Source organism: Somniosus microcephalus, chromosome 11, assembly GCF_052327205.1.
Source record: "Somniosus microcephalus isolate GS21.2 chromosome 11, FLI_Smic_1.0, whole genome shotgun sequence".
NCBI classification, from domain to species: domain Eukaryota; kingdom Metazoa; phylum Chordata; class Chondrichthyes; order Squaliformes; family Somniosidae; genus Somniosus; species Somniosus microcephalus.
Window position 1 is genome coordinate 53,500,458 of NC_140997.1, and position 20,796 is coordinate 53,521,253.

The window sequence follows — 20,796 nt, forward strand, 5'->3', positions numbered from 1 at the left end:
AGTTAAATTAATAATAGTTAAAGGAAAATGCAGTCTCTAAACAATGGGAATATTTTCCTTTATTCTGTGGAATATGTGACAAAACAAGTTGATAACTCTGGAAGTGCAACAGTACTATAAAACTACTTAACTTCATAATAAATATTTTCATGGGACGACCACATTTATTTTAACCATGAATAATGTATACGGCCAGGGGATAGAGTGTAATTTTACCTTAGCTGCAATATACGCACTCCACAATTTTTCATTGTGTAACTATAAAGAGTTCTTCCATCTCTTGGCAACTGCTTTGTCCAAGACAGTAGTGTAGTGTATGTAACCATTCCACCTTTAAGAGAACTATTTTAGTAACCGTTCCACCTTTAAGAGAACTATTTTAAGAGTTGCACTACTTTATCTTGGCTGCTGTATACTGTAATACCGGCGGTGACCACACCGGCATATAAGTGCTGTGTAATGATTTATTGGGCAGTTCCGCCCTGACCTTCAACCAGTAAAGACCTGTTAAAGTTTACTCTTGTGGTCTGTGTAGTAATTCTCAATATAACACACAGACTTAACAGTGGCGACGAGTACGATCTTACCCTGCGGCAGAGATACATCCAAGGCAGTCTAACGGGCGTCGCGAAGAGGCATCCGCCCTCATCATTTTGCTGAGAGAAGACTCGGGTCTGCAGAGCAAAGGAAGAATTCTGACACGAAGCCTTCCATCAGGAACAGGCAGTGATCATCCCTTCTATCACGGTGGTGGGTAAGCCGATCAGCGACGAGCAGCAAGTCGGCCACGTTGACTGTGAGTAGGGGAGAAAAAAAAAAAAACGGAGGATATAAGGGCGGAGAACTCGACCACGGCCGGGGGAAAAGAGCCGGACAGAAGTCGGGGCCAGAGGCGCTGAGACTGGGGCAGCGTAAGGCACGGAAGCCGCGGTGAATGCAAACGCAGCCGGTGTGAGAGACCGGGCTACAAGCGGGCAAACGCAGCCGGTGTGAGAGACCGGGCTACAAGCGGGCTGGGAGACGCAACAGCGTCGAGAGAGAGCTCGACCGCGACCGGTGAAAAAGGCTGGGCAGCTACCGAGGCCGCGAGGCGCAGCGACCGGGACAGCGTAAGGCGCGGGAGAAAATTTAAAAAAACGCGGAGAACTCAGCCGCAGCCGGGGGGGAAAGGACCGGACTGCAAGAGGGGCTGGGAGGCACGATTTGAAAAACCGCTGGGGAGGGCGAATGCAGCAATTCGGCAATCGCCATTACAGCCAGCGGGGGAGAAAGGTAAACGCGGGAAGCCGCCATTTTCGGAGGCGGGGGAAGAAGACAAGCGCGGGAAACCGCCATTTTGTAAAAGAAAAAAAAAATAATAATTCTTTTGTTTCTCAAGAAGATCACGAGGATGCCTAAGCGTGGTAACATCAACAATTTCGATCCCGATGTTGAAGATTGGGCCACGTATGTAGAACGCATAGAGATATATTGTAAGGCCAATAAAATATCAAATGAAGATAAAGCATTAACCTTACTAAACTCAATGGGTGCGAAGACATACGGGCTATTGAAGCATCTTCTATCACCAGCTAAACCGGCGGATCAGACTTTCGCTAATATTGTTGCTGTCCTGAAGGATCATTTGAACCCCACACCGCTGATGTTAGCGGAACGATTTATATTTTATGCGAGAACGCAACTGAAAGAGGAAAGCAACGCGGAGTACTTAATTGAACTGCGTAAGCTAGCGAAATACTGTCGGTTTGGGGAAGGACTGACAGAGGCACTGAGAGACAAATTCGTGTGCGGATTGTCGAAAGAAGGAACACAAAAGCGGCTACTTGAAGAGAATGATCTTACACTTGATAAGGCTGTCTCTATTGCAGCATCGCACGAAGCCGCAGCGAGAGGCACGGCAGAAATGCAGCTGAGGGCAGCGGTACTCAGCGTAGATCAAATGGCTTTGGGTACAACGAAATGTTATCGTTGTGGGAAGACAACACACGATCAGAACCAATGCTGGTTTAAAAACCAGGAATGTAGAAAATGTGGCAAGCTTGGTCACATAGCTAAAGTATGCCGGTCAGGAAAGAAGACCAGCAACAAAAAGTCACCGCAGGAAAAGTGCAGCAAGGAACTGGGTAGTCTGAGAATTCACAATGTGAGTAAGGAAGCTGACCGACAAACTATCTGGGTCACCCTGCAGATAGCAGGAGTCCAAGTGAAGATGGAATTGGACACCGGATCGGCGTTGACGGTCATGAATAAGCAAGATTACAAAAGGTTATTCACACATATTCCCCTACGGGATACGGAGATAGTATTAAAGACATGGGGCAAAGAGTATACCCCATCGGAAGGATAAAAGTCAAGGTGGTACACAAGGGCAAAGAACACCGAGGAATGGACATATATGTACTACCTGAGGGAGGTCCACCACTTCTGGGACGGGCGTGGATCAGGAAAATAAATATGGACTGGCACCCCCTAAAAGCAATAACGGGAGATTCCGGAAAAAGAAAAGATGTCAAACCTGCACGATTGTCCAGAATATTGGATGAGGGCATATGCAGCAGTGACAGTGACAAAGCAGAGAGTGAGAACTCGGTGAAGACAATCAGCTCAGACCCTGGAACTGATGATGGTAAGACCAGCCCATGTGCAAAAGACAAGTCTAAAATGGACTTGCAGACTAATGATGGAAAAACGAAGGAGTGCATAAATGCTTCAGGAGAGAACCAAGTATCAGAACAGAATTCCACTGAACAACAACAACATAGTTTGACAGAGAATTCTGCGTCTGTCCAATCTACCGACATGCACATTTCTGAGGAACACCGGGCTCGAACTCAACTCAATTTCAAACTACAACAGCAATTAGAACAAATGATTTGCCGTTTTGAGCAAGAGATGAATGCAAAGAAAAAGTTCTTTGACACAGAGTGGGAGAATCTGGAAAGACAGCAGAAGCAGCTGATTGAGAAAATGGAACAGGAACACACAAACCGTCTGCGCGATGAGGCCAAACGAATCAAAGCTGAGCAAGAAAGGGAATATGTCAAATTCATCGATCAGTTGAAAGCTAAGAAGAAAGAGCACCCTTTTGTGAGCAGTGTCAGCAGTAATAAGCCACTCAGGGAATTGGTGGCAGAGGCAAAAACTGAAGATGCTGCAGAGATTAAGTTTGTTGCTGAAAGCGCTACTTCCAGAGCTTTGCTTCGAATTAAAGAATTGCCAGTTAAAATTGTGAAACCCTTAAGAGAGAAGATTGGCATGGAGAAACATCGTGTCATTCTCGAATGCAAGGTTTCCAGGCCAAATGCTGCTGTCAAGTGGTATTACAAAGACAAAGAGTTCATCCCAGTAATAAATATGAGATTGTGAGTGAAGATGTGTACAGGAAGCTCGTTATTAATAATGTCGCTTTTGAAGATGAAGGCAACTACATGTGCGATGCCATAGATGACCAAAACACAGCAAAGTTATATGTAGAAGAGCAATCAATTGCCATCATTAAACCCATATGTGATGTGGAAGTGACAGAGCCAAGTGACGCCATTCTTGAGTGTGAGCTTTCAGTTGCTGACGTGAAGCCTCCAAAATGGATACTAAATGGTGAAATTCTTCATGCTTCTGAAGATGTGGACATTGAGCATCGTGGCACTATTCATCGTCTCACTCTGGAAAAAAAACAACTTGTAAGATGACCGGCTTGCTGCAGTTTATTGCAGGAAAATCAAAATCTGAGGCAAGGCTGACTATTAAAGAGCCTCCGTCAAAGGTAGTCAAAGAACTACAGAACATTACAGTGGGAGAGAAGCATTCTGCTACTTTGAGCTGTGAGTTTACACCTACTCCCAAGATGGTCAGATGGTACAAAGACCAGAGCTTAATCGAATCTGCTGACCGATACAAATTTAAACAAAATAAGAATGTGATAGAACTTACCATTACAAATCTCGCACCCAAAGACTCTGGTGAATATAGCTGCAAATCAAGTAATGCACAGACCACAGCCACACTCACAGTGGAAGCTCCAAAAATAGAAATAATAAAACATTTGGAGGACGTAGATACTGAGGAGGACAGCAATCTAGTATATTCATGTGAGTTGTCCCATGATGATGAAGATGATGACTCATCTGAACCATTATCACCCCTACCAGGTCACGCACGTGGTCCCTCCGAACTGAGTCAAATCAGTCTGGAAGCAGAAAAACTTCCCAAGGTACTCGAGCCTTTAGAAGTCAACAATGCTGGTTCTGAAGTTACGAAAATTCAAGCTGTTAAGTCCAGTGAAGGACTATTAGATGCGTCACCCCAGCAACGAAAACCTACTACACCACCGAGGCGTTATCTGGACCGAGTCAGGGGGCGCCGCCTCAGAGACTGAATCTGTGAACTGTTTTTACATGAAGTTGTGTATATATGTTATGATGTTATGTTTAATGGGGAATATATATACTGTTAAGCTAAAAAGGGAGGATTGTAGTGTATGTAACCATTCCACCTTTAAGAGAACTATTTTAGTAACCGTTCCACCTTTAAGAGAACTATTTTAAGAGTTGCACTACTTTATCTTGGCTGCTGTATACTGTAATACCGGCGGTGACCACACCGGTATATAAGTGCTGTGTAATGATTTATTGGGCAGTTCCGCCCTGACCTTCAACCAGTAAAGACCTGTTAAAGTTTACTCTTGTGGTCTGTGTAGTAATTCTCAATATAACACACAGACTTAACAAGTAGCAAAATACTGCGGATGCTGGAAATCTGAAATAACAACAGAAAATGCTGGAAGCACTCAGCAGGCCAGGCAGCCTTCGTGGAGAGAGAAACAGAGTTAACGTTTCAGGTCTTGGGACCCTTCATCAGAACTGGAAAAGGTTAGAGATGTAACAGGTTTTAAGCAGGTGCAGAGGCAGGGAAAGGGGGGGGGGGGGGAGGAAGGAACTGAAGGAATATTCTGTGCTAGGGTAGGAGGCAGGAGAGATTAAATGTTGCAAATGGGGATGGCAGAATCATAAACAGCTTGAAAAATGGCGGCAGGGGTTATAGTCTGAAATTGTTGGACTCCGCATTGAGTTCAAGCATTGTCCAAGAGGCTGCACCTGAAGTTTAATTGAAGTTCTGCTCTCTAAAATAGGACATTAACCTTCGGCTGCCTAAACACAACCAGGTTCTGCATTGTACCTTCAGGGAAGACAAACAGTGGAAAATGCAGCAGGTAAACATATTCATTACAACAGTTTCTTCCTTTGTTGCATGCAGGTGTCCATTCTTTAACAAAAAAAAACAATTTGCATAATGACCATGGTTGGAGGGGCTGCAATTTTGTTACCGTTTGTGTCATTGTCTAATCTGTTAAACAATAGATTTTGATTGTTTTTCCACTTGCTGCTTACTTTATTCTACCCATACATCTCTTTCCTTCCCCCCCCCCCCCCCATTTAAAAAATAAAAAATAAAAAAGTGGAAAAAGATTTCTGTAGCAATATAGAATTTACAGATGGGAAATTAGGTATCAATCCTGATCCAGTTTTTTCAGCAGTTATGTACAGATAGCTGGAGCAACTGTACTTAACTGGGACAAAAACAAAATGCCGCGGATGTTGGAAATTTGAAATAAAAACCGAAAATGCTGGAAACGCTCAGCAGGTCAGACGGCATCTGTGGAGACAGAGTTAACGTTTCAGGTCGATGACCCTGCGTCATGAGCTCTGATGACGCTGAGCAATGTTCCCTTTAAGCTGCGTGGCTGCGCAGCGCTGTGGAGGTCCCGTGCAGCCGGCTCCACCAACTTTTAATGGGAAGAACCGCGTGTGCGCGGAACTTTGAAGGGCCTCACAGCCCAAAAAAATTAGTGGGAACCTTGCTGCTGAGTGTTTTTTATACTTAACTGGGAACGTTATTTGGAGACGGAGGCATAGGGTGGGCCCATTGTTAGAAACTTTATCCAGACTTGCCCTCGAGTAAGGGATCAGTAAAGGGTTTCATGTCCCATTATCTGCTCTTCCTGCTTTAATTCATTTTCATTACTTCAAATTGGTTATCTCCAATTGCCGGAAGAAAGAAATGAGAATAAATCGGATACTTTAACAGGAGGTAGTGTTTGAACCCTGGTATTTCATTCATAATGGGAAGACAATAGATAATTTAAGGCAGCATTTGGGAACTTTGACGTTGCTAAACCTGGGATTATGACTAAGATTTGAGATTGGGTTTTTCTTTCTCACCCCACCCCTCCCCCCAAAGAATAGTGGGTATGTGGAACAGATTTCTAAATAAAGGATTCAGTACTGTGCTGACTAAAGCCTTTTAAAAACAAATAACTTGAATGATATCTGAGGAGCAGAATTGAGATTGTAAGAACATGTGCAGATAAAAATAATCAAATGTTTTTTGTAACGTACTGGTTTCTGAACTGCTTGCGCCATAGAAAAGTCATATCAAGAGAGGTACGTAATCAATGATTAATATGGGATGTATAGCTATAGGAGTTTTTCTTCATCTTTGGGGAACAGGGGGAAATCATGCAAAACCTTTGCTTAGCAGACGAAATAGGTTGGAACAGTGTTGTCCAATACAATTGCCACTAGCCACATGTGGCTAATTGGGAATCCAGATGTGGCTAATTGCATTTCTGATTAGTAAACAAAAAAATGAGTAATTGTCACCGTAGTTGAGCATGTGATCTCTATACTTGTATTTGCACGGCATATGCATGTGAACTTCAACCTTTTTGTGTGCCAGTTGGTAAGATGTAAAGCAGTGCGAGAGTTTTTTGATCGATGAGTGCTTTCCCTCCTTGGTTATTGAATGGTGTTAGATGTTATTCTAAGGGGAAGCGAGATAAGTTCATGAGGGAGAAAGGAGTAGAAGGATGAGTTGATAGGGTAAGATGAAGTAAGGTGGGAGGAGACTTGTGTGGAATAGCCTGTTTCCATGCTGTACAATTTTATGTTTATTAAGTAAATATACACGTGATGTACATTTACCTTTAGTGTGTGTAAGCCGTTTTCCATGAAAATTGGTGCATGTGGTTAAAGCAGTGTCACCATAGCCACATCTGTGGCTGGTCAGCAATTTCTATTGGACAACACTGGGTTGGAACTTAGATTCTTTCTTGTATTCTTATACGCTTCATTCCTTGTTGTATGTTAATATTCCTTCCACTTGGTTTTCACCTCTTTTCCCCCCACCCCCACCAGTGACTTCTAGTTCTTCAACTTGAATTAACCTTTTCTTTGTCTTGCCAGATTCAGGATGCCAGGAATCATGTTGGTCAGGCCCTGTACCTGCTAAACAGCAGAGATCAGACTTACCAGTTTAAAAGTGGAGCAGAGGTCAACAAGGTCAGTCAGATTTCAGTACAGGTACTTATGATGCATTAGCAAATAATATCTTCTAATTATTAATACCTAAATCAATTGTTAAATGAAGACCTTTTAAAAGCTAAGTATACCTTTTTGAATGCTTAATAGCCATAGATTCTTTTACTAATATATAATGACTTCTGTCTGTTTACAGATAAAAGTTAACTTTCAAGCAATGATGGGAGAAAAGATAGGGACTGCTTTCACCCCCCCCCCCCCCCTTACTGGCAACTGACACATCCCACAGAATTGGAATGAGGGTGTATTAAATTATATTTTACAGGAAACTTTGTGTTATCCGGAGGCTAAATGTCCGGCAAGCTCGAGCCACCGGCAAAAATCAGGAGCCGTTTAGTTAGGGTTTTTTTTTCTTTTCATTGCTTTTTTCTCAACAGTCAAGCTCTGCAAGGTCTGTAGCTAAGCAACAGCTTCAGCTAGAGACGCTACAGAGACGCTTGCCGACTGTTTAGAAGCTAAGCAACAGGGTTTGTTGATTCACACGGAGCTGAAAATCTCCGTATGTTTCAGCATCAGCGCTGGTGTGTCCGGCAGTTTTGAGGGAACAGCAACAGCTCGGTCCCGTCGGTGCCGGATAGCACAAAGTTTCCTGTAATGCCCGCCATGCAGTGTTTTAGCATTTGTTTCCAATACATGGGCTCTGGTCCAGCTTCCAGGTAAACTTCTGGGTGTTACAATGGTAAAGAAAACCGTCAAGTCCTTTAATGGTTCAGCAAGTTTCTCCAGTCAATATCTAAACCACACAGACCAGGTTCAGTTCCTTGGTCTGTGCTGTGATCTCTGCCGGATTGGCGGTAGGAGTGCTACAGTTTGGTGGCGGTTCCTTCCCCTGATCACATTCCAGCAGCCCATGCTAGACCGTACACGTTGGATGAGGACAGGAGTTTGGTGTGATCCTCCCAATGATCAAATAGCCGACTGACACTCCCATTCTCGCCTTAAATATCCTGGGTGAGACTGGAGGCTGCGTGATGGCTTTGAATCTCGTACCCCAGCATGAGTCAGTGCTTTCGGAAGAGCAGGGAGAAATAAAATGCATCTTCTTACAGGAAAGTGTTTTTAATTGTCTACTGTCATGGTTACAGGTTGGTTGGTAGGAGCAAAGTAAAGATTCCTGTGTAAAATTACAACATCAAACTATTTTCTAGTGATAAATATAAACACTCATTGAGAAGTATCTGTGGAATGGCTTAGATAACCACAGATGTATAACCAAAAATGATGCAGTAGCATCAGAGAGTCTTTGGTTGCAAAAGATTAAAATTCATTTTTTTTCAGTTGAAAATTGCTTCACTTCTACTGGTGAGGAGATCCTGACTTGCTTGTGAGTTATCTGGTCTGTCTTTCTTGTGAAGATATTTATCTTTTCATATGGCTCATTGTGACACATCCTCTCATTCTTCCCCTGTATAGAAAGAATGCTTAATCTGAGACTCTGCCCCAAGCAACAAAACAGTCAGTTTAGCAACCACAATGAAGATAAATATCTGTGTAGAATAAAGGACAGGTTTTTTTCTCCCCTGTTGTTACTAGAGTGAAGCTAATATTGTATTTACAAGTAATTAATCCGCAAGATTATCCGAATGAACATTAACCAGTCCTAAAACCTGCCTGTACCTGACGAAACGTAGACATTTTCTTTTTAAGCTCATGGATGCAGTAATGTTGCAGCTAACCCGTGCTCGCAATAGACTCACCACTCCTGCTGCCATGACACTCCCGGAAGTAGCCTCGAGCAGTTTGATGGTGAGCGCATATCCTACTGTATGACTGACCAGTGTCTTTAGTTTTGCTGCCTTTTTTCCCCTCCATCTCCTCTCTCTCTTCACCCCCTCCAGTCTCTCCACACATTCCCCATCCCCTCTCTTCACCCGTCAACCATTCCAGTTTTATGTTACAGCTATAGTGTCAGTGGAAAGTAAATAGCTTCACGCCAGTGTTATAATTATAGTGTGACTGCAGCCTAAACCGTAATCCAGGGTCATTGGTAGAAAAATCCGTGACAAAGATTTCAACTGTTTGCCATTAAACTTTGTGTTGTCTGAAAAATGGCTTTAAGGAAGGGTTGTGGACATCATTTCTTCATCTGAAATTAATACTGGACTCTTCATCAAATGCAAGACCGTTTAATTCATGTTGACAATAAGCCAATCACCTGATGTACACTGATCTTGTGTAGCACTCCACAAATATATATTTGTGTTACCATGTTCCTACGTCACTTTAATCAGTATATTCCAATAGGTTAGAATGTTGTGCTCATGATGAACAAAGATACTGTAACTTAATTAAGTTCTTAAGGAATTTCAACTTTCATTTCATCAGCTTAAGCTGATGTTTATTTGTATAGAGTTGTAACAACTAAATATCTTAATTCTCTCTTAGAAAATGTTCACACCACCTCTTCCTGGTGACATCTTTGCGAACTTCTACATTAATCTGAGTAAACTTTGTTTGATTGTCTACCAGCTTCATCTTCTGCAGCCCAATTTGAATAAGGTAATATATGACAGCAGCATTTTCACTGCGTTATGCTGTCATTACTGTAGCTACTAATTGGGTGTTTACTTCAAAAATGTTTCCCTTTTAATCAGTATAAACGGGTTAGTTTGTACACTTGTTCAGTGCTTAGTTTAAAAACATGACTTTTTGAATGTCAGCTGATGCAGATATAATTCACATTGATGTTGGGACTGCTGTTCATAGTTTTATCAGTGACTTGGAGGATGAAATATTGTCCAAGAGTTTTGTTTGTAAGTGACACAAAATTGGATGCAGTGGCCATTGGTGCTAACCAATGTGTGATAATGCAATGGGATTTTGTCAGTGGGAAGAAAGGTGGCAGATGGAGTTCAGCACAAGTATATAGCAATGAGATATGGTAGAAGAGAAAGTATGCTTGAGGTAACAGTAGGAAAGAAATCTCAGGCTATTTGATGGATAAAACACTTAGCTCAGTGTTCACAGGTGGTGAAGAAAGCAAATAAACCGTTGGGATGTATAACTAAGATTGTGATTTATAAGGCTAAAGGTAACCAAGTTGTATTTGGCCTTGGTGAGGATTAGTCTAGTCAGTTTTGGTCTCTTTACAGGAAAGACCTAGAGTTATTGGAGGGAGTTCAGAGGAGGGCTGTGAGGCTGATTCCTCAACTTAGAGGGTTGAGTTGAAAAACCATCATCTCCACTGGAACTTTACTCCCTTGATTAAGTGTAGGACAAGGGGCACTTGATAGAGGTCTTTTAAGATTAACACTGGAATGGAGACTTTAGATCCAGAAAGTTCTTCTGTCAGGCAATGGGATTCAAGACTAGCGGAGACAGCTTTAAAGTTAAAAGCAAACAGGAACGTTTGGCAACTTTTATGTATTTTATTTTTCATTCATTCTTGGGATGTGAGCGTCACTGGCAAGGCCAGCATTTATCGGCCATCCCTAGTTGCCCCGAGAAGGTGGTGGTGGGCCGCCTTGAACCGCTGTAGCGGTTTGATACAACTGAGTGGCTTGCTAGGCAACTTCAAAAAGCAGTTAAGAGTCAAGCACATTAGTGAGGGACTGGAGTCACAATAGGCCAGACCAGATAAGCACAGCTGGTTTCCATCCCTAAAGGACATTAGGAACCAGTTGGGTTTTTAGGACAATCTAACAACTTCATGGTCGCTTTTACTGATACCAGCTTTTTATATCTAGATTTTTTTTTTTTAAACTGAATTCAAATTCTCAAACTGCTATGATGGGATTTGAACTCAAGTTCTCTGGATTACTGGCCCAGCAACAAAGCCACTACAGACTGTACCTGATTTTGTAGGAAGATGATAGATTGCCAGTGGAGATGATTGAACAGAAAGTTTTGGAAGGGTAGGCTAGATGGACCTGTGACCTTCTGTCCAAAACATTGCTACTGAGAATTACTATGATAAAGTTTTAAAGATAAACCAGTAAATCAACATAGACTTCAAATTAGGTTAATTATTTACATCAATCCATATTTGCTTTTCAGCATTAATTTTTGAAAACCCATACCTCTAGGTGCATGACATTTTGGTTTTGTCAGGATGTAACTTTTTAATGACATGTTTGAGTTGAATAGTTTCATGTGGCTTCAGGGCTCCCAGAAAGGGAGTGAAAGTTAGTATCTAAGTTTTGACTGATTTATATTAGAGCTTCATCAGTGGGCAAATTTGCCAGTCTAGTTGGGGAAGGTGGAAAGAAAACTGTTTTTTGACTCCTTCCACACTACTCGTGTCTTCAAGATTCTGTCATGGAGTAATATTGAGACTGTCAGTGAAAATGTCCACAGCCTGGATCAGCTCATTCTCTTGACATCTGAGTTTAGCATGATTCATCTGAGTAGTCTCAACCTGCAGTTATACTGTGGGTTTTGTAAGGGGAAGGAGAGTTTTCCAGTCATGTTCTAAGTCTTCAGTGAAAAGAAGGGAAAACAAGCTAGGAGAATAATCTCCTATGTTTTAGGGAACTTCCTGGTGTGTTTCCTGTGGATTGGACGGCCTTTTGCTCTTCTCCAAGCAGAATCTTGTGATTGTAAGAGGTTAAGAACTACTGAAACAAAAAGACTTACTGAACATACTGCATGACCTTTTATGTGAGTAGATGAGTGATCATGCCAGCGTCTGTTCTACCTGATGTTGCCATGTCTGACTAATCTGTTTGAATTTGTTGAGGTTGCTAGCATGGTGGACAGAGGAGTGTCTATGCATGTTGTCTATTTGGACTTCCAGAAGGCATTTAATAAGGTTCCACATAAGAGGATATTAGCAAAAATGAAAGAGCATGGAATTAGAGGTAATCTTGTGATGTGGGTTTGTAATTGGTTGCGAGGTATGAGATAGAGTATGGATAAAGGGAATGTTCTCTGATTTTGAGGATGTGACAAGTGGTGTTCTACAGGGATCTGTAAAGTGGCCTCAACTTTTCACCATATATATCAATGACTTGGATGAAGGAATAGAGTTGTATGTCCAAGTTTGCAGATGACATTGGGCTGGATTTTGCGGTGGGTAATGACGGCGAACTGTCAGTGTTCGTCATCATTACCTCTCTGAAACTGACCGTAACTTCAGGATTTGGCACATGTGCATCTAAATGCGGAAATCCTGAAGTTGCGGACATGTCATTCCCTGCTCCGCCACAAGCTGCGCTGTGCTGCCCCCCCCCCCCCAAACCATAGTCGGCAATAAGTGAAATCAGTGGAACTGGTGAAAACTTAAGCTTTTCCACTAATATCACTGTTAAACACCCCATTAAATGTTAAGCCTTGTTGGAATAGGTGTAACTGGGATTTTGACTGCTAAACAACTGTTCTGGCCCTGAAAAATTTATTTTATATTTGTGGAATGTCAAATTTCTCCATTATTATAAAAATTTCTAGATTTTTAAAATATATATATATTTTTAAAGTTTGTTCATGATATTTAGCTCCTACCTTAACCCCATGTGTATGTCGCACTCTTTATTTCGCTCTCAGTGCTTCTCATTTTTTGGTTTGCTATCTCTGAGAATTCTTCAATGTGATTGACTGCTTAGACAGCTTGATGACATGACTGCTTAGACAGCTTGATGACATCACTGCTGCTGTTCGCAGGAATTCCCCTATTGACAGTGCTACAATCAATTTCACGTCGAGGAAGCTAAAGTTCTCACCACAGAGATCGCAAGAGCTCTATGAACAGCTTTCTTCGAGGTCAGCGGCGATCGCTGTCACTTCGCCGCTGACCGCAAATTACGGGCCATTAAGTTAGAAGGCACAGTAACTTGCGTAGATGGGAGGAGGAAGTTACATAGGGACGCTGTCAGACTAAGTGAGTGAGCAAAACTATGGCAGATGCAGTTTAATGTGAGGGAGTGTGAGGTCAACCACTTTGGATGAAGGAATAGAGTTCTATGTCCAAGTTAGCAGGTAACATTAAGTTAGGAGGCACAGTAAGTTGTGTATACGGGAGCAGGAAGTTACATAGACCATGGATAGACTAAGTGAGTAAGCAAAACTACAGCCGATGGAGTTCAGTGTGAGATTATCCACTTTGGATGTGAGAAAGACAAATCAGAATATTTCCTTAATGATGAGAGACTAGGAGTTGAGCAGGAGCAAAGGGATTTAGATGTCCATACACACATCAGTAAAAAGCTATAGCACCGGTACAACAAGTAATCAAAAAGACTAATGTAATGATGGCCTTTATCTCAAGGGGGATTAGAATACAAAGGGGAGGAAGTGATGCTTCAGTTGTACAGAGCTTTGGTTAGGCCCTAACTGGAGAACTGCTTTCAGTTTTTGGCCTTGGAGTGGGTGCAGCGCAGATGCACCAGAATTATACCAAAGCTTAAAGGGTTAAATTGAGGACAGTTTGCATAAACTTGGCTTGTGTTCCTTTTGAGTTTAGAAGGTTGTGGGGTGATCTAACAGAGTTGTTTAAAACAATAAAGGAATTTGATAGAATAGATACAGAGAAACTATTTCCTCTGGTAGAGGAATTCAGAACAAGGGGCATAATCTTAATATTAGAGCTAGGCCATTTTGGAGTGAAATCAGAAAGCACCTTTTCCACACACAGTTGTGGGCATCTGGAAACTCGCACCCCCAAAAGGCTGTGGATACTGGGTCAATTGAAATTTTCAAGACTGAGGTTGATTGATTTTTGTTTGGTAAAGGTATCAGGGGATATGGAACAAAGGCAGGTAAATGGAGTGGAGGTACAGATCAGCCATGATCTAATTAAATGGTGGAATAGGCTCAAGGAGCTGAATGGCCTACTCCTGTTCCTATGTTTTTATGAATGCAGGTATATTCCATGTCATTTATACAAGATGACACAAATTCACATTGGCCCAGTAGGAAACTAAGGATAGAAAAGTGACATCCTTCTATAACTTAAGTGTCCAAACTATTTGATCCTGTGAGGCACCGAGCTCCATCGATGTTATCCTGGCATTCAGCATCATTCTGCACTTCCTGTTCACTTCTCTCTCTCTTGTGCCATGTGAGGTCAGGTTCCATTTAAACTATGACTTACAAAACAGATAGAAAGTCCTGGACTTAAGTTTGAAAACTTTCTCCAACCTCGGCTGTTAAGTGATAAAACTATAAAGGCTTTATTCAGCTTTGAAAGAATGAAAGTCTTACCAGCCAGTGCTGGTAAGTCCTATGATGTATAAAGTTTGTGTGTTTTTGCACCGTCTACTCATCAGCTTTTCCCTTCACCTTACAGAACTTCAAACCCGCAGGAAGCTCTGTGCTGCACAACCCAGGATCCATGTTGTAAGTGCCCTTCTGAGTTTCTTAAATAGATGCATTAGTTCTATTATGCCTGTAAAACTGGTTTAGTATAACATTTCCTAGGTGAGGGTTGGATGGCAGTATATAATAACCAGCAGGTCTAATAAACCTGTTCTATGTTTTCAATTGAGTTTTGATGCAGATAGCATCTGTGAAAGTGATGCATGCATATTTTGAATGCGGAACATTTACACTTCAGTGAAAGGAACAGTAGGAGCCAGAGAGTTGGCGTATATTTTTTGCATGTGTTACATTTACATTTTTATTTTTGAATGATTTCCATATTTTTTGTCTATCCCCCCAGGCATTTTGCAATGATTGAGGAATAGATGTTTGGGATTTTTTTTTCAATCCTGCTCTTAGGGACATTACAGAAAATGTATATTTGAAAAGTTTGTACTGAAATTTGGGCAGAGGACAAAAAGAAATTGCCGTTTGACATAGTGGCAGATCCAAACATACTACTATTCATCATACAAATTACAAATGCTTGATGTTTTAAAAGACATTTACTAAAATAATGGATGTTATTCTGTAGGTTTATTAGGTCTGCATTAATATTCCCACATGCCGTCACAACAATTTCACAGCAGCAAAAACCAAAATTAAAATGCTATAGTGCATAAATGTAAAAATATCGCAACAACGGCTAATTAACCTTAGTTGATTTGCAACTTCATATTTCTAATTGATGTGTAGGATCTCTGCAAATACCAAATAAATGATTCCCTTTTTCAAAATATGTACATATAATAGACAAGGCCACTAATTTGCATTTTCTGTAGTAAAATGAATGGAATTGCAGAATGCAGTTTCCAAAATGATCGCAAAATCCCAGAATCATGTGGTGAAAATATTAAACCACTGTTCCCCAGTGCCCTGATGGAAGAATACTGTTGGGCACACTGGGTAATGGTGACTGAATAAGTCAAATTACGTTATTACACGGCCCTCCTGGATTTTCCCCGGGATCAAATTTCACAATTCTATCCATTTTTCTGTGAATATTCTGTACTAGCATTGTGTTAGAGGTTGCATTATTGAGAGGAGTTAGTGCAACAAGGTGTGTTTCGACTGTTGCACTCAGTAATGCGTCACTGCTATTAATGCACTATCCTCTGTTATAGGAGCATCACCATCTAAACTAAAATTCCTCTATTTAAAAAGTAGCACAGAGTTTGCAACCTCGCTTGTCTACATGCTGAGGTTCATATCTTAGTTGTGCTGCCAAGGTGGGCTATCGGAGGCTAGATGCTTCTCTGCAGTGGGGATGTGTGAGGCTTCACCTATCCTTTTGGCTGTGGATGCCATGCAGCCCATTGAGATACAGGGAAAGGTGAGGAAAACCTTGTGCTCCTCAACAACTCTGCCTGAGTTCAAGTAGTTCACTCCCAACTAAACTGAGTTGAAATTCCAGGGGAGGCTACCAACCTGATATAGAATAAGAGAGTCATCACATCAAATTTAGTAGGAAAACCTAATAAATGTCATAGAGCTTCCTTGACAGTAGCACTGAAGCATTCAGCAAGAGCTTCTTGCTTTCTAGGCTAAAAAGAAAATGTGATGTTAGCAAGAAATAAATTCAGTGTGTTTTCTTCATTTTGCATCACAGTGAGCTTAATAACCAGAAATTTGAAGTGAGCCACGTGCACAAAGTGGAATGTGTAGTCCCCTGGTTAAATGACACGCTGGTTTTCTTTACCATCGCACTGCAGCTTTGCCAGCAGCTGAAGGATAAGGTATGGTCTATTTCTTTTAATCTGTCTGTTAACCAGAAGTATTTTTTACATTGTGTGATGTCCTTTTCACAATTGGCTACTTTGTGTTCATAACAAACCAGACTTGGCAGAACTATTAATAAGTTATTGTAATAAAATGCTGCTATTTGCCTCTGATTACAATGGCCACCAGCATTGGGTAAATTTCTAAATGTCTGGGCTGCTAAATTGAACAGCTAGGTTACTCCTGATGGTGGAAAGGTTTTCGTTAGTCAGATACATGCAGATGTATACAATCTTTCCTCCTCCCTCACTCCCATTTTTGCTCCTCCTTTGGAGTTCTCCATTATGTGATGCTCCGTGTCAGGCAGAGAGCCAGCAGCTGACATACTCTCCACTTTTTGCTAATTCTGCTCTGTAACAAACTTCAGGTGTCTGAATTGCTATTCTGTCTGCAATAAATCCCTAAAAATGATGACTAGGGTGTAACAGATTTCATCAGCAGTTTCCTTAGATATCCAAGTGTGCAGTCATTTTTAGCCTTTCAGAAATTGAGCTTGAAACTTTTTGTTCAAATTGAAAGCATTAGCATTTTTAAGAAATTCCGATTTGAAAAGTTAATCACAATTGCTGCACAAAATAATTAAAGAAGTCAAAACATATTGCCTTAAATAAAACATGAAGCCGTAGCTGTAGTTAGAGTTTAGTTGGAGCCTGTGGCAGAATGTGTTATTTTCACTCTTTTAATATTTCCATTCATCACTGAGAAGCTATAGTTAATTTTATGTATTTAAAAAAGAACCTGACAAGTAGGGGATAAAGTATCATTAGTGAAAAATCTAACGTGGTTTCAGTTCCAGTCATAAAACTTGCATCTTTGAGAATTTGGAAAAAGGACACACTTTTTCTATTGGGTGATGCAATTTGTTTTTGTCTTTACAGATCTCTGTGTTTTCCAGTTACTGGAACTTCAAGCCCTACTGATCCTGATCAACAGACTAAATGAAGATAGCCTGCACTTTGTACCCACCTCCTACCACAGCTCCCAGTCTGTCTACTGTAAATGCTGTCTCTGTGACTATTTTGGGCAGTAACCACTTTACTGAGTTTAGAAATTGATCGATAAGTTACACACGGTGCACTTTGCTCTCCTGCCCTTGATTCTTGCCACATGTTTTAATAAGCTGGATCCCTTGTGGGACCTGGTCTGGCGATATTTGGAAACGAGTCACAAGTCAAATGTAGTCTAAATTTTTTAACCTGCAGTCGGCTTTTTGCAGATGTTTGTGTCATACCGTTCGCTTTTAATGGATGAAGATGTGGTTTACAGCTGCTGAAAGAAAGATAGTAGCAAATGTATTTAAGTAGAAGCAATGATTTGTGTAGAATTGCACAGATTTTGCATTGTGCATTTTTGATCATTTTCAAGTTGTTGGCTGTGCAGAATAAAGGGAAAGTTACCCCTTCAGAGAGCTTAATGTTCAAGCACGGAAGCTAATATTTTCAACCTGTTTACCAGGGTGCTAAAAGAACAAAAACTATACATTATACCTCTTACTGGACCAGCCAAATGTTCTTGAATTACAGTATCTTTTTGGGACCCCAGAAATTCCTTTATCAGGAAGAAATGGAAAGATTGAAGTGTAGATATTAAGTTTAAACAGATCATGTTTGTAGAGTTTGTATATTAAATTACTGTGGCATCGAGTTAGTTTTACATTTGTGTTGGTCACGAGTTAGTCGAATTCTGAAGTTCGTGATTGCTCTACCGAGAAATCTTATGCCTGAATCTAGATTATTCTTGCATCAGGATTTCTGTAAACTGGAGATTACATATTTGTCTTTTTTTAATGATTCAGCAACTTAGTATGAACGAAAATGAAAAACACTGAACACAACTAGTAGACTTCTGAGGTGTGCTATGTATAGGTGAAATTTTGTAATTTATTGACTAGATATACAGTGCTAAAAATCTGATGGGGAGCTTTTTATATAGTAGGAGTATCTAACAAGTGTTTTGGTCAATTGTATTGCGCATGTGTTTATCTGGAGTCTTATAGATACCAACACTTTAACCAATTGACACTAAAATATTGGAATTTATACTGCATAGCTAATGTAAAAATTTGATTTGTGTACACCAGTTAATAAAGAACAGGGGAAATGTATTTAGCGTGTATTCCTGAATAGAGAAACCTTGCACTTTGCTGGAAATGTAATCTGGTCCAAAAGGACATGGTTTCATGATGTAGGGAAAGTTTCACAGTGGAGTACACATAAGGGGATCTTGAACAGTCAGATGAACCTCCCTAATGCAAGACATAAAGTGTATTTGTGGATCTCCTCTGGATAAATTGTGGCTAGAGTGTGTGTGTGTTAATGCTAACGGGGTGTGTGTGTGTGTTAACAATACATTTTCATATTTCAGTTGTATGTTTGTAAAATATTTGGACATTTGTCATAATTCTGTGTTTGTTCACATTGGCAAAGTAAGACAACTTTTTTTCAGTCCAAAAGGACATGGTTTCATGATGTAGGGAACGTTTCACAGTGGAGTACACATAAGGGGATCTCGAACAGTCAGATGAACCTCCCTATTTTGTTAATATTTCATTTCATTTCTAAGTAATACATGTGTAAGGGACAAAATTTGACAGATTATCACATTGTTAACTATACTGTGACCATATTTAGCTGCAACACTGATCAAGTTGAGCATTGTTCAAACTGTCATAACTTTCCCACCAAATAAGGTGATCCTTCTCAAACTACTGTATTTTCAATGTCTGGTAACTGTTGAGCCTATTCTAAAATGTTCAAACCTGCACTACTTTGTGTCATTGTTCTATCATTGCCTTCTCAAAGTTTCTTTAGGAATAAAAAGCAGCATTTGAGAGTCTTGTACTACAGTACTTACATTGCTGCTAACTTTAGCTAATGTGCTTGTATAAGAGGGCACAAAGCACTCGCAGCAGCTGATTCCTTGATTTCCACAAGTGCGTAAGGATAACACTTTCAAATGCTTTCCTATTTTAAAGATAATGGATTTTAGTAGATTACTAATCAGCGCAAACTTCTGCCCTTTTGCAGCATGTTGCCTTGGTCTGTGGAAATTCTGCATGCAACTTGCAATTTTTCATTGGAGGAGAGATGGTATTCCTTCACTTTCCTGCAAGGTTTACTAATGTAAAAGGGGGCAGGTTTTCGAATTTAAAAGAACCAGAACCCAGCTGGAGTCTTGTGGCGACATAGTTTTCTGTATAAGACATTCTGCCCCAGAATCTTGATACTTGTAAAGCTTTTTCACTGTTGCACGTACTGAAGTTACAAGCTGCACTTTTGAACAAAGCAATACACAGAGAGGAGGAGGCAAGAGGATTATATAGGTCAGTTAACTTTTATTCAAAGCTGTCAGACTGATGGGTGAAGTAAGGCAGAATAAATAAGCATATGCCACATAAGCTATTAATTTAAAAAAAAGTTGTGATGTCTTCCAGTATCATGTACAGTAATATGAATATAGTATGTTAAATGTATTTTATTCCGTTACTATTCCTGCGATCAACCTCTTAAAGATAATGTACTGATATTTTGATGTCTGCTATATATGCAATGATGTGACTGAGACCAATTATATTTAACATGGATTGTTTTAAATTATTCAGAATGTAATGTGGACCAAGTAAATCATTCAGATTGCAATAAAGTATCGATCTCAAAGAACTACTGTATATGGTTATCTAGCACTAACTTTGATTCCATTTACATTTGCATACAGTTAGCAATTAGTTCTTCAAAATATGATTGTGGCAGTGGAAGAGCGTCTGATTTTTTTTGTGATGGAGAGCAACTTTTGTCAGCCTCGATCCAGATCCCAGTCCATGCAGCACAAAACAAAAGAATGGGAATTGCTGTGTGAATAGCTACAAGAGTAGCTGATGTGGCGATTGAGGACATGCCACTAATGCAGTTGGTGAGGGTGGGGGTTTGAGGGGTGTGTTAAGGCTAGAATTAATGCCTAAATATATTGATGTTTGAAACCATATTTCAAAATCACATTAATCCAAAGCTACATGATTTTCTGGGTTGGTATAACGACCTGTTTGGAATATTCAAAGGTAGATTTAATGGCCCATAATTTGCGGTCAGCGGCGAAGCAAAGGCGATCGCCGCTGGTCCCAAAGTAAGCTTCCCACAAAGATCTCGCCATCCCCGTTCAGCTTTTCTGACGTGCAGCTGAAATCAACGTAGTACAGTGGGAATCCCATAGTGCGAGCTGCTGGGACATCAACAAGCTGTCTGAGCAGCCAATCACATTGCAGAATTCTCACAAGGAACCAGGAAATAGAAAGCACTAACAATCAATCACTTTAAAACTTTAGAGAGAGCGAAAGAGATTTTAAAAAAAACAT

The 20,796-nt window shown here is 40.6% G+C and overlaps 1 protein-coding gene across 3 annotated transcripts in view; it reads left to right on the forward strand.

The window, feature by feature from the left end:
- Positions 1 to 20,107, forward strand: part of rogdi (rogdi atypical leucine zipper) — a 43,295-nt gene extending 23,188 nt beyond the window's left edge. For 2 of the 3 annotated variants that reach the window (XM_086000664.1, XM_086000666.1), the window contains 7 exons: positions 5,129 to 5,209; positions 7,242 to 7,337; positions 9,024 to 9,122; positions 9,762 to 9,875; positions 14,599 to 14,648; positions 16,279 to 16,405; positions 17,327 to 20,107. In XM_086000664.1, the coding sequence (XP_085856790.1) occupies positions 5,129 to 5,209; positions 7,242 to 7,337; positions 9,024 to 9,122; positions 9,762 to 9,875; positions 14,599 to 14,648; positions 16,279 to 16,405; positions 17,327 to 17,368 (609 nt within the window). In that variant the 3' untranslated portion in view covers positions 17,369 to 20,107. The remainder of the gene's footprint in view (positions 1 to 5,128; positions 5,210 to 7,241; positions 7,338 to 9,023; positions 9,123 to 9,761; positions 9,876 to 14,598; positions 14,649 to 16,278; positions 16,406 to 17,326) is intronic. The other variant, XM_086000665.1, reaches the window with a different exon arrangement.
- The last annotated feature ends 689 nt before the right edge of the window (positions 20,108 to 20,796 follow it).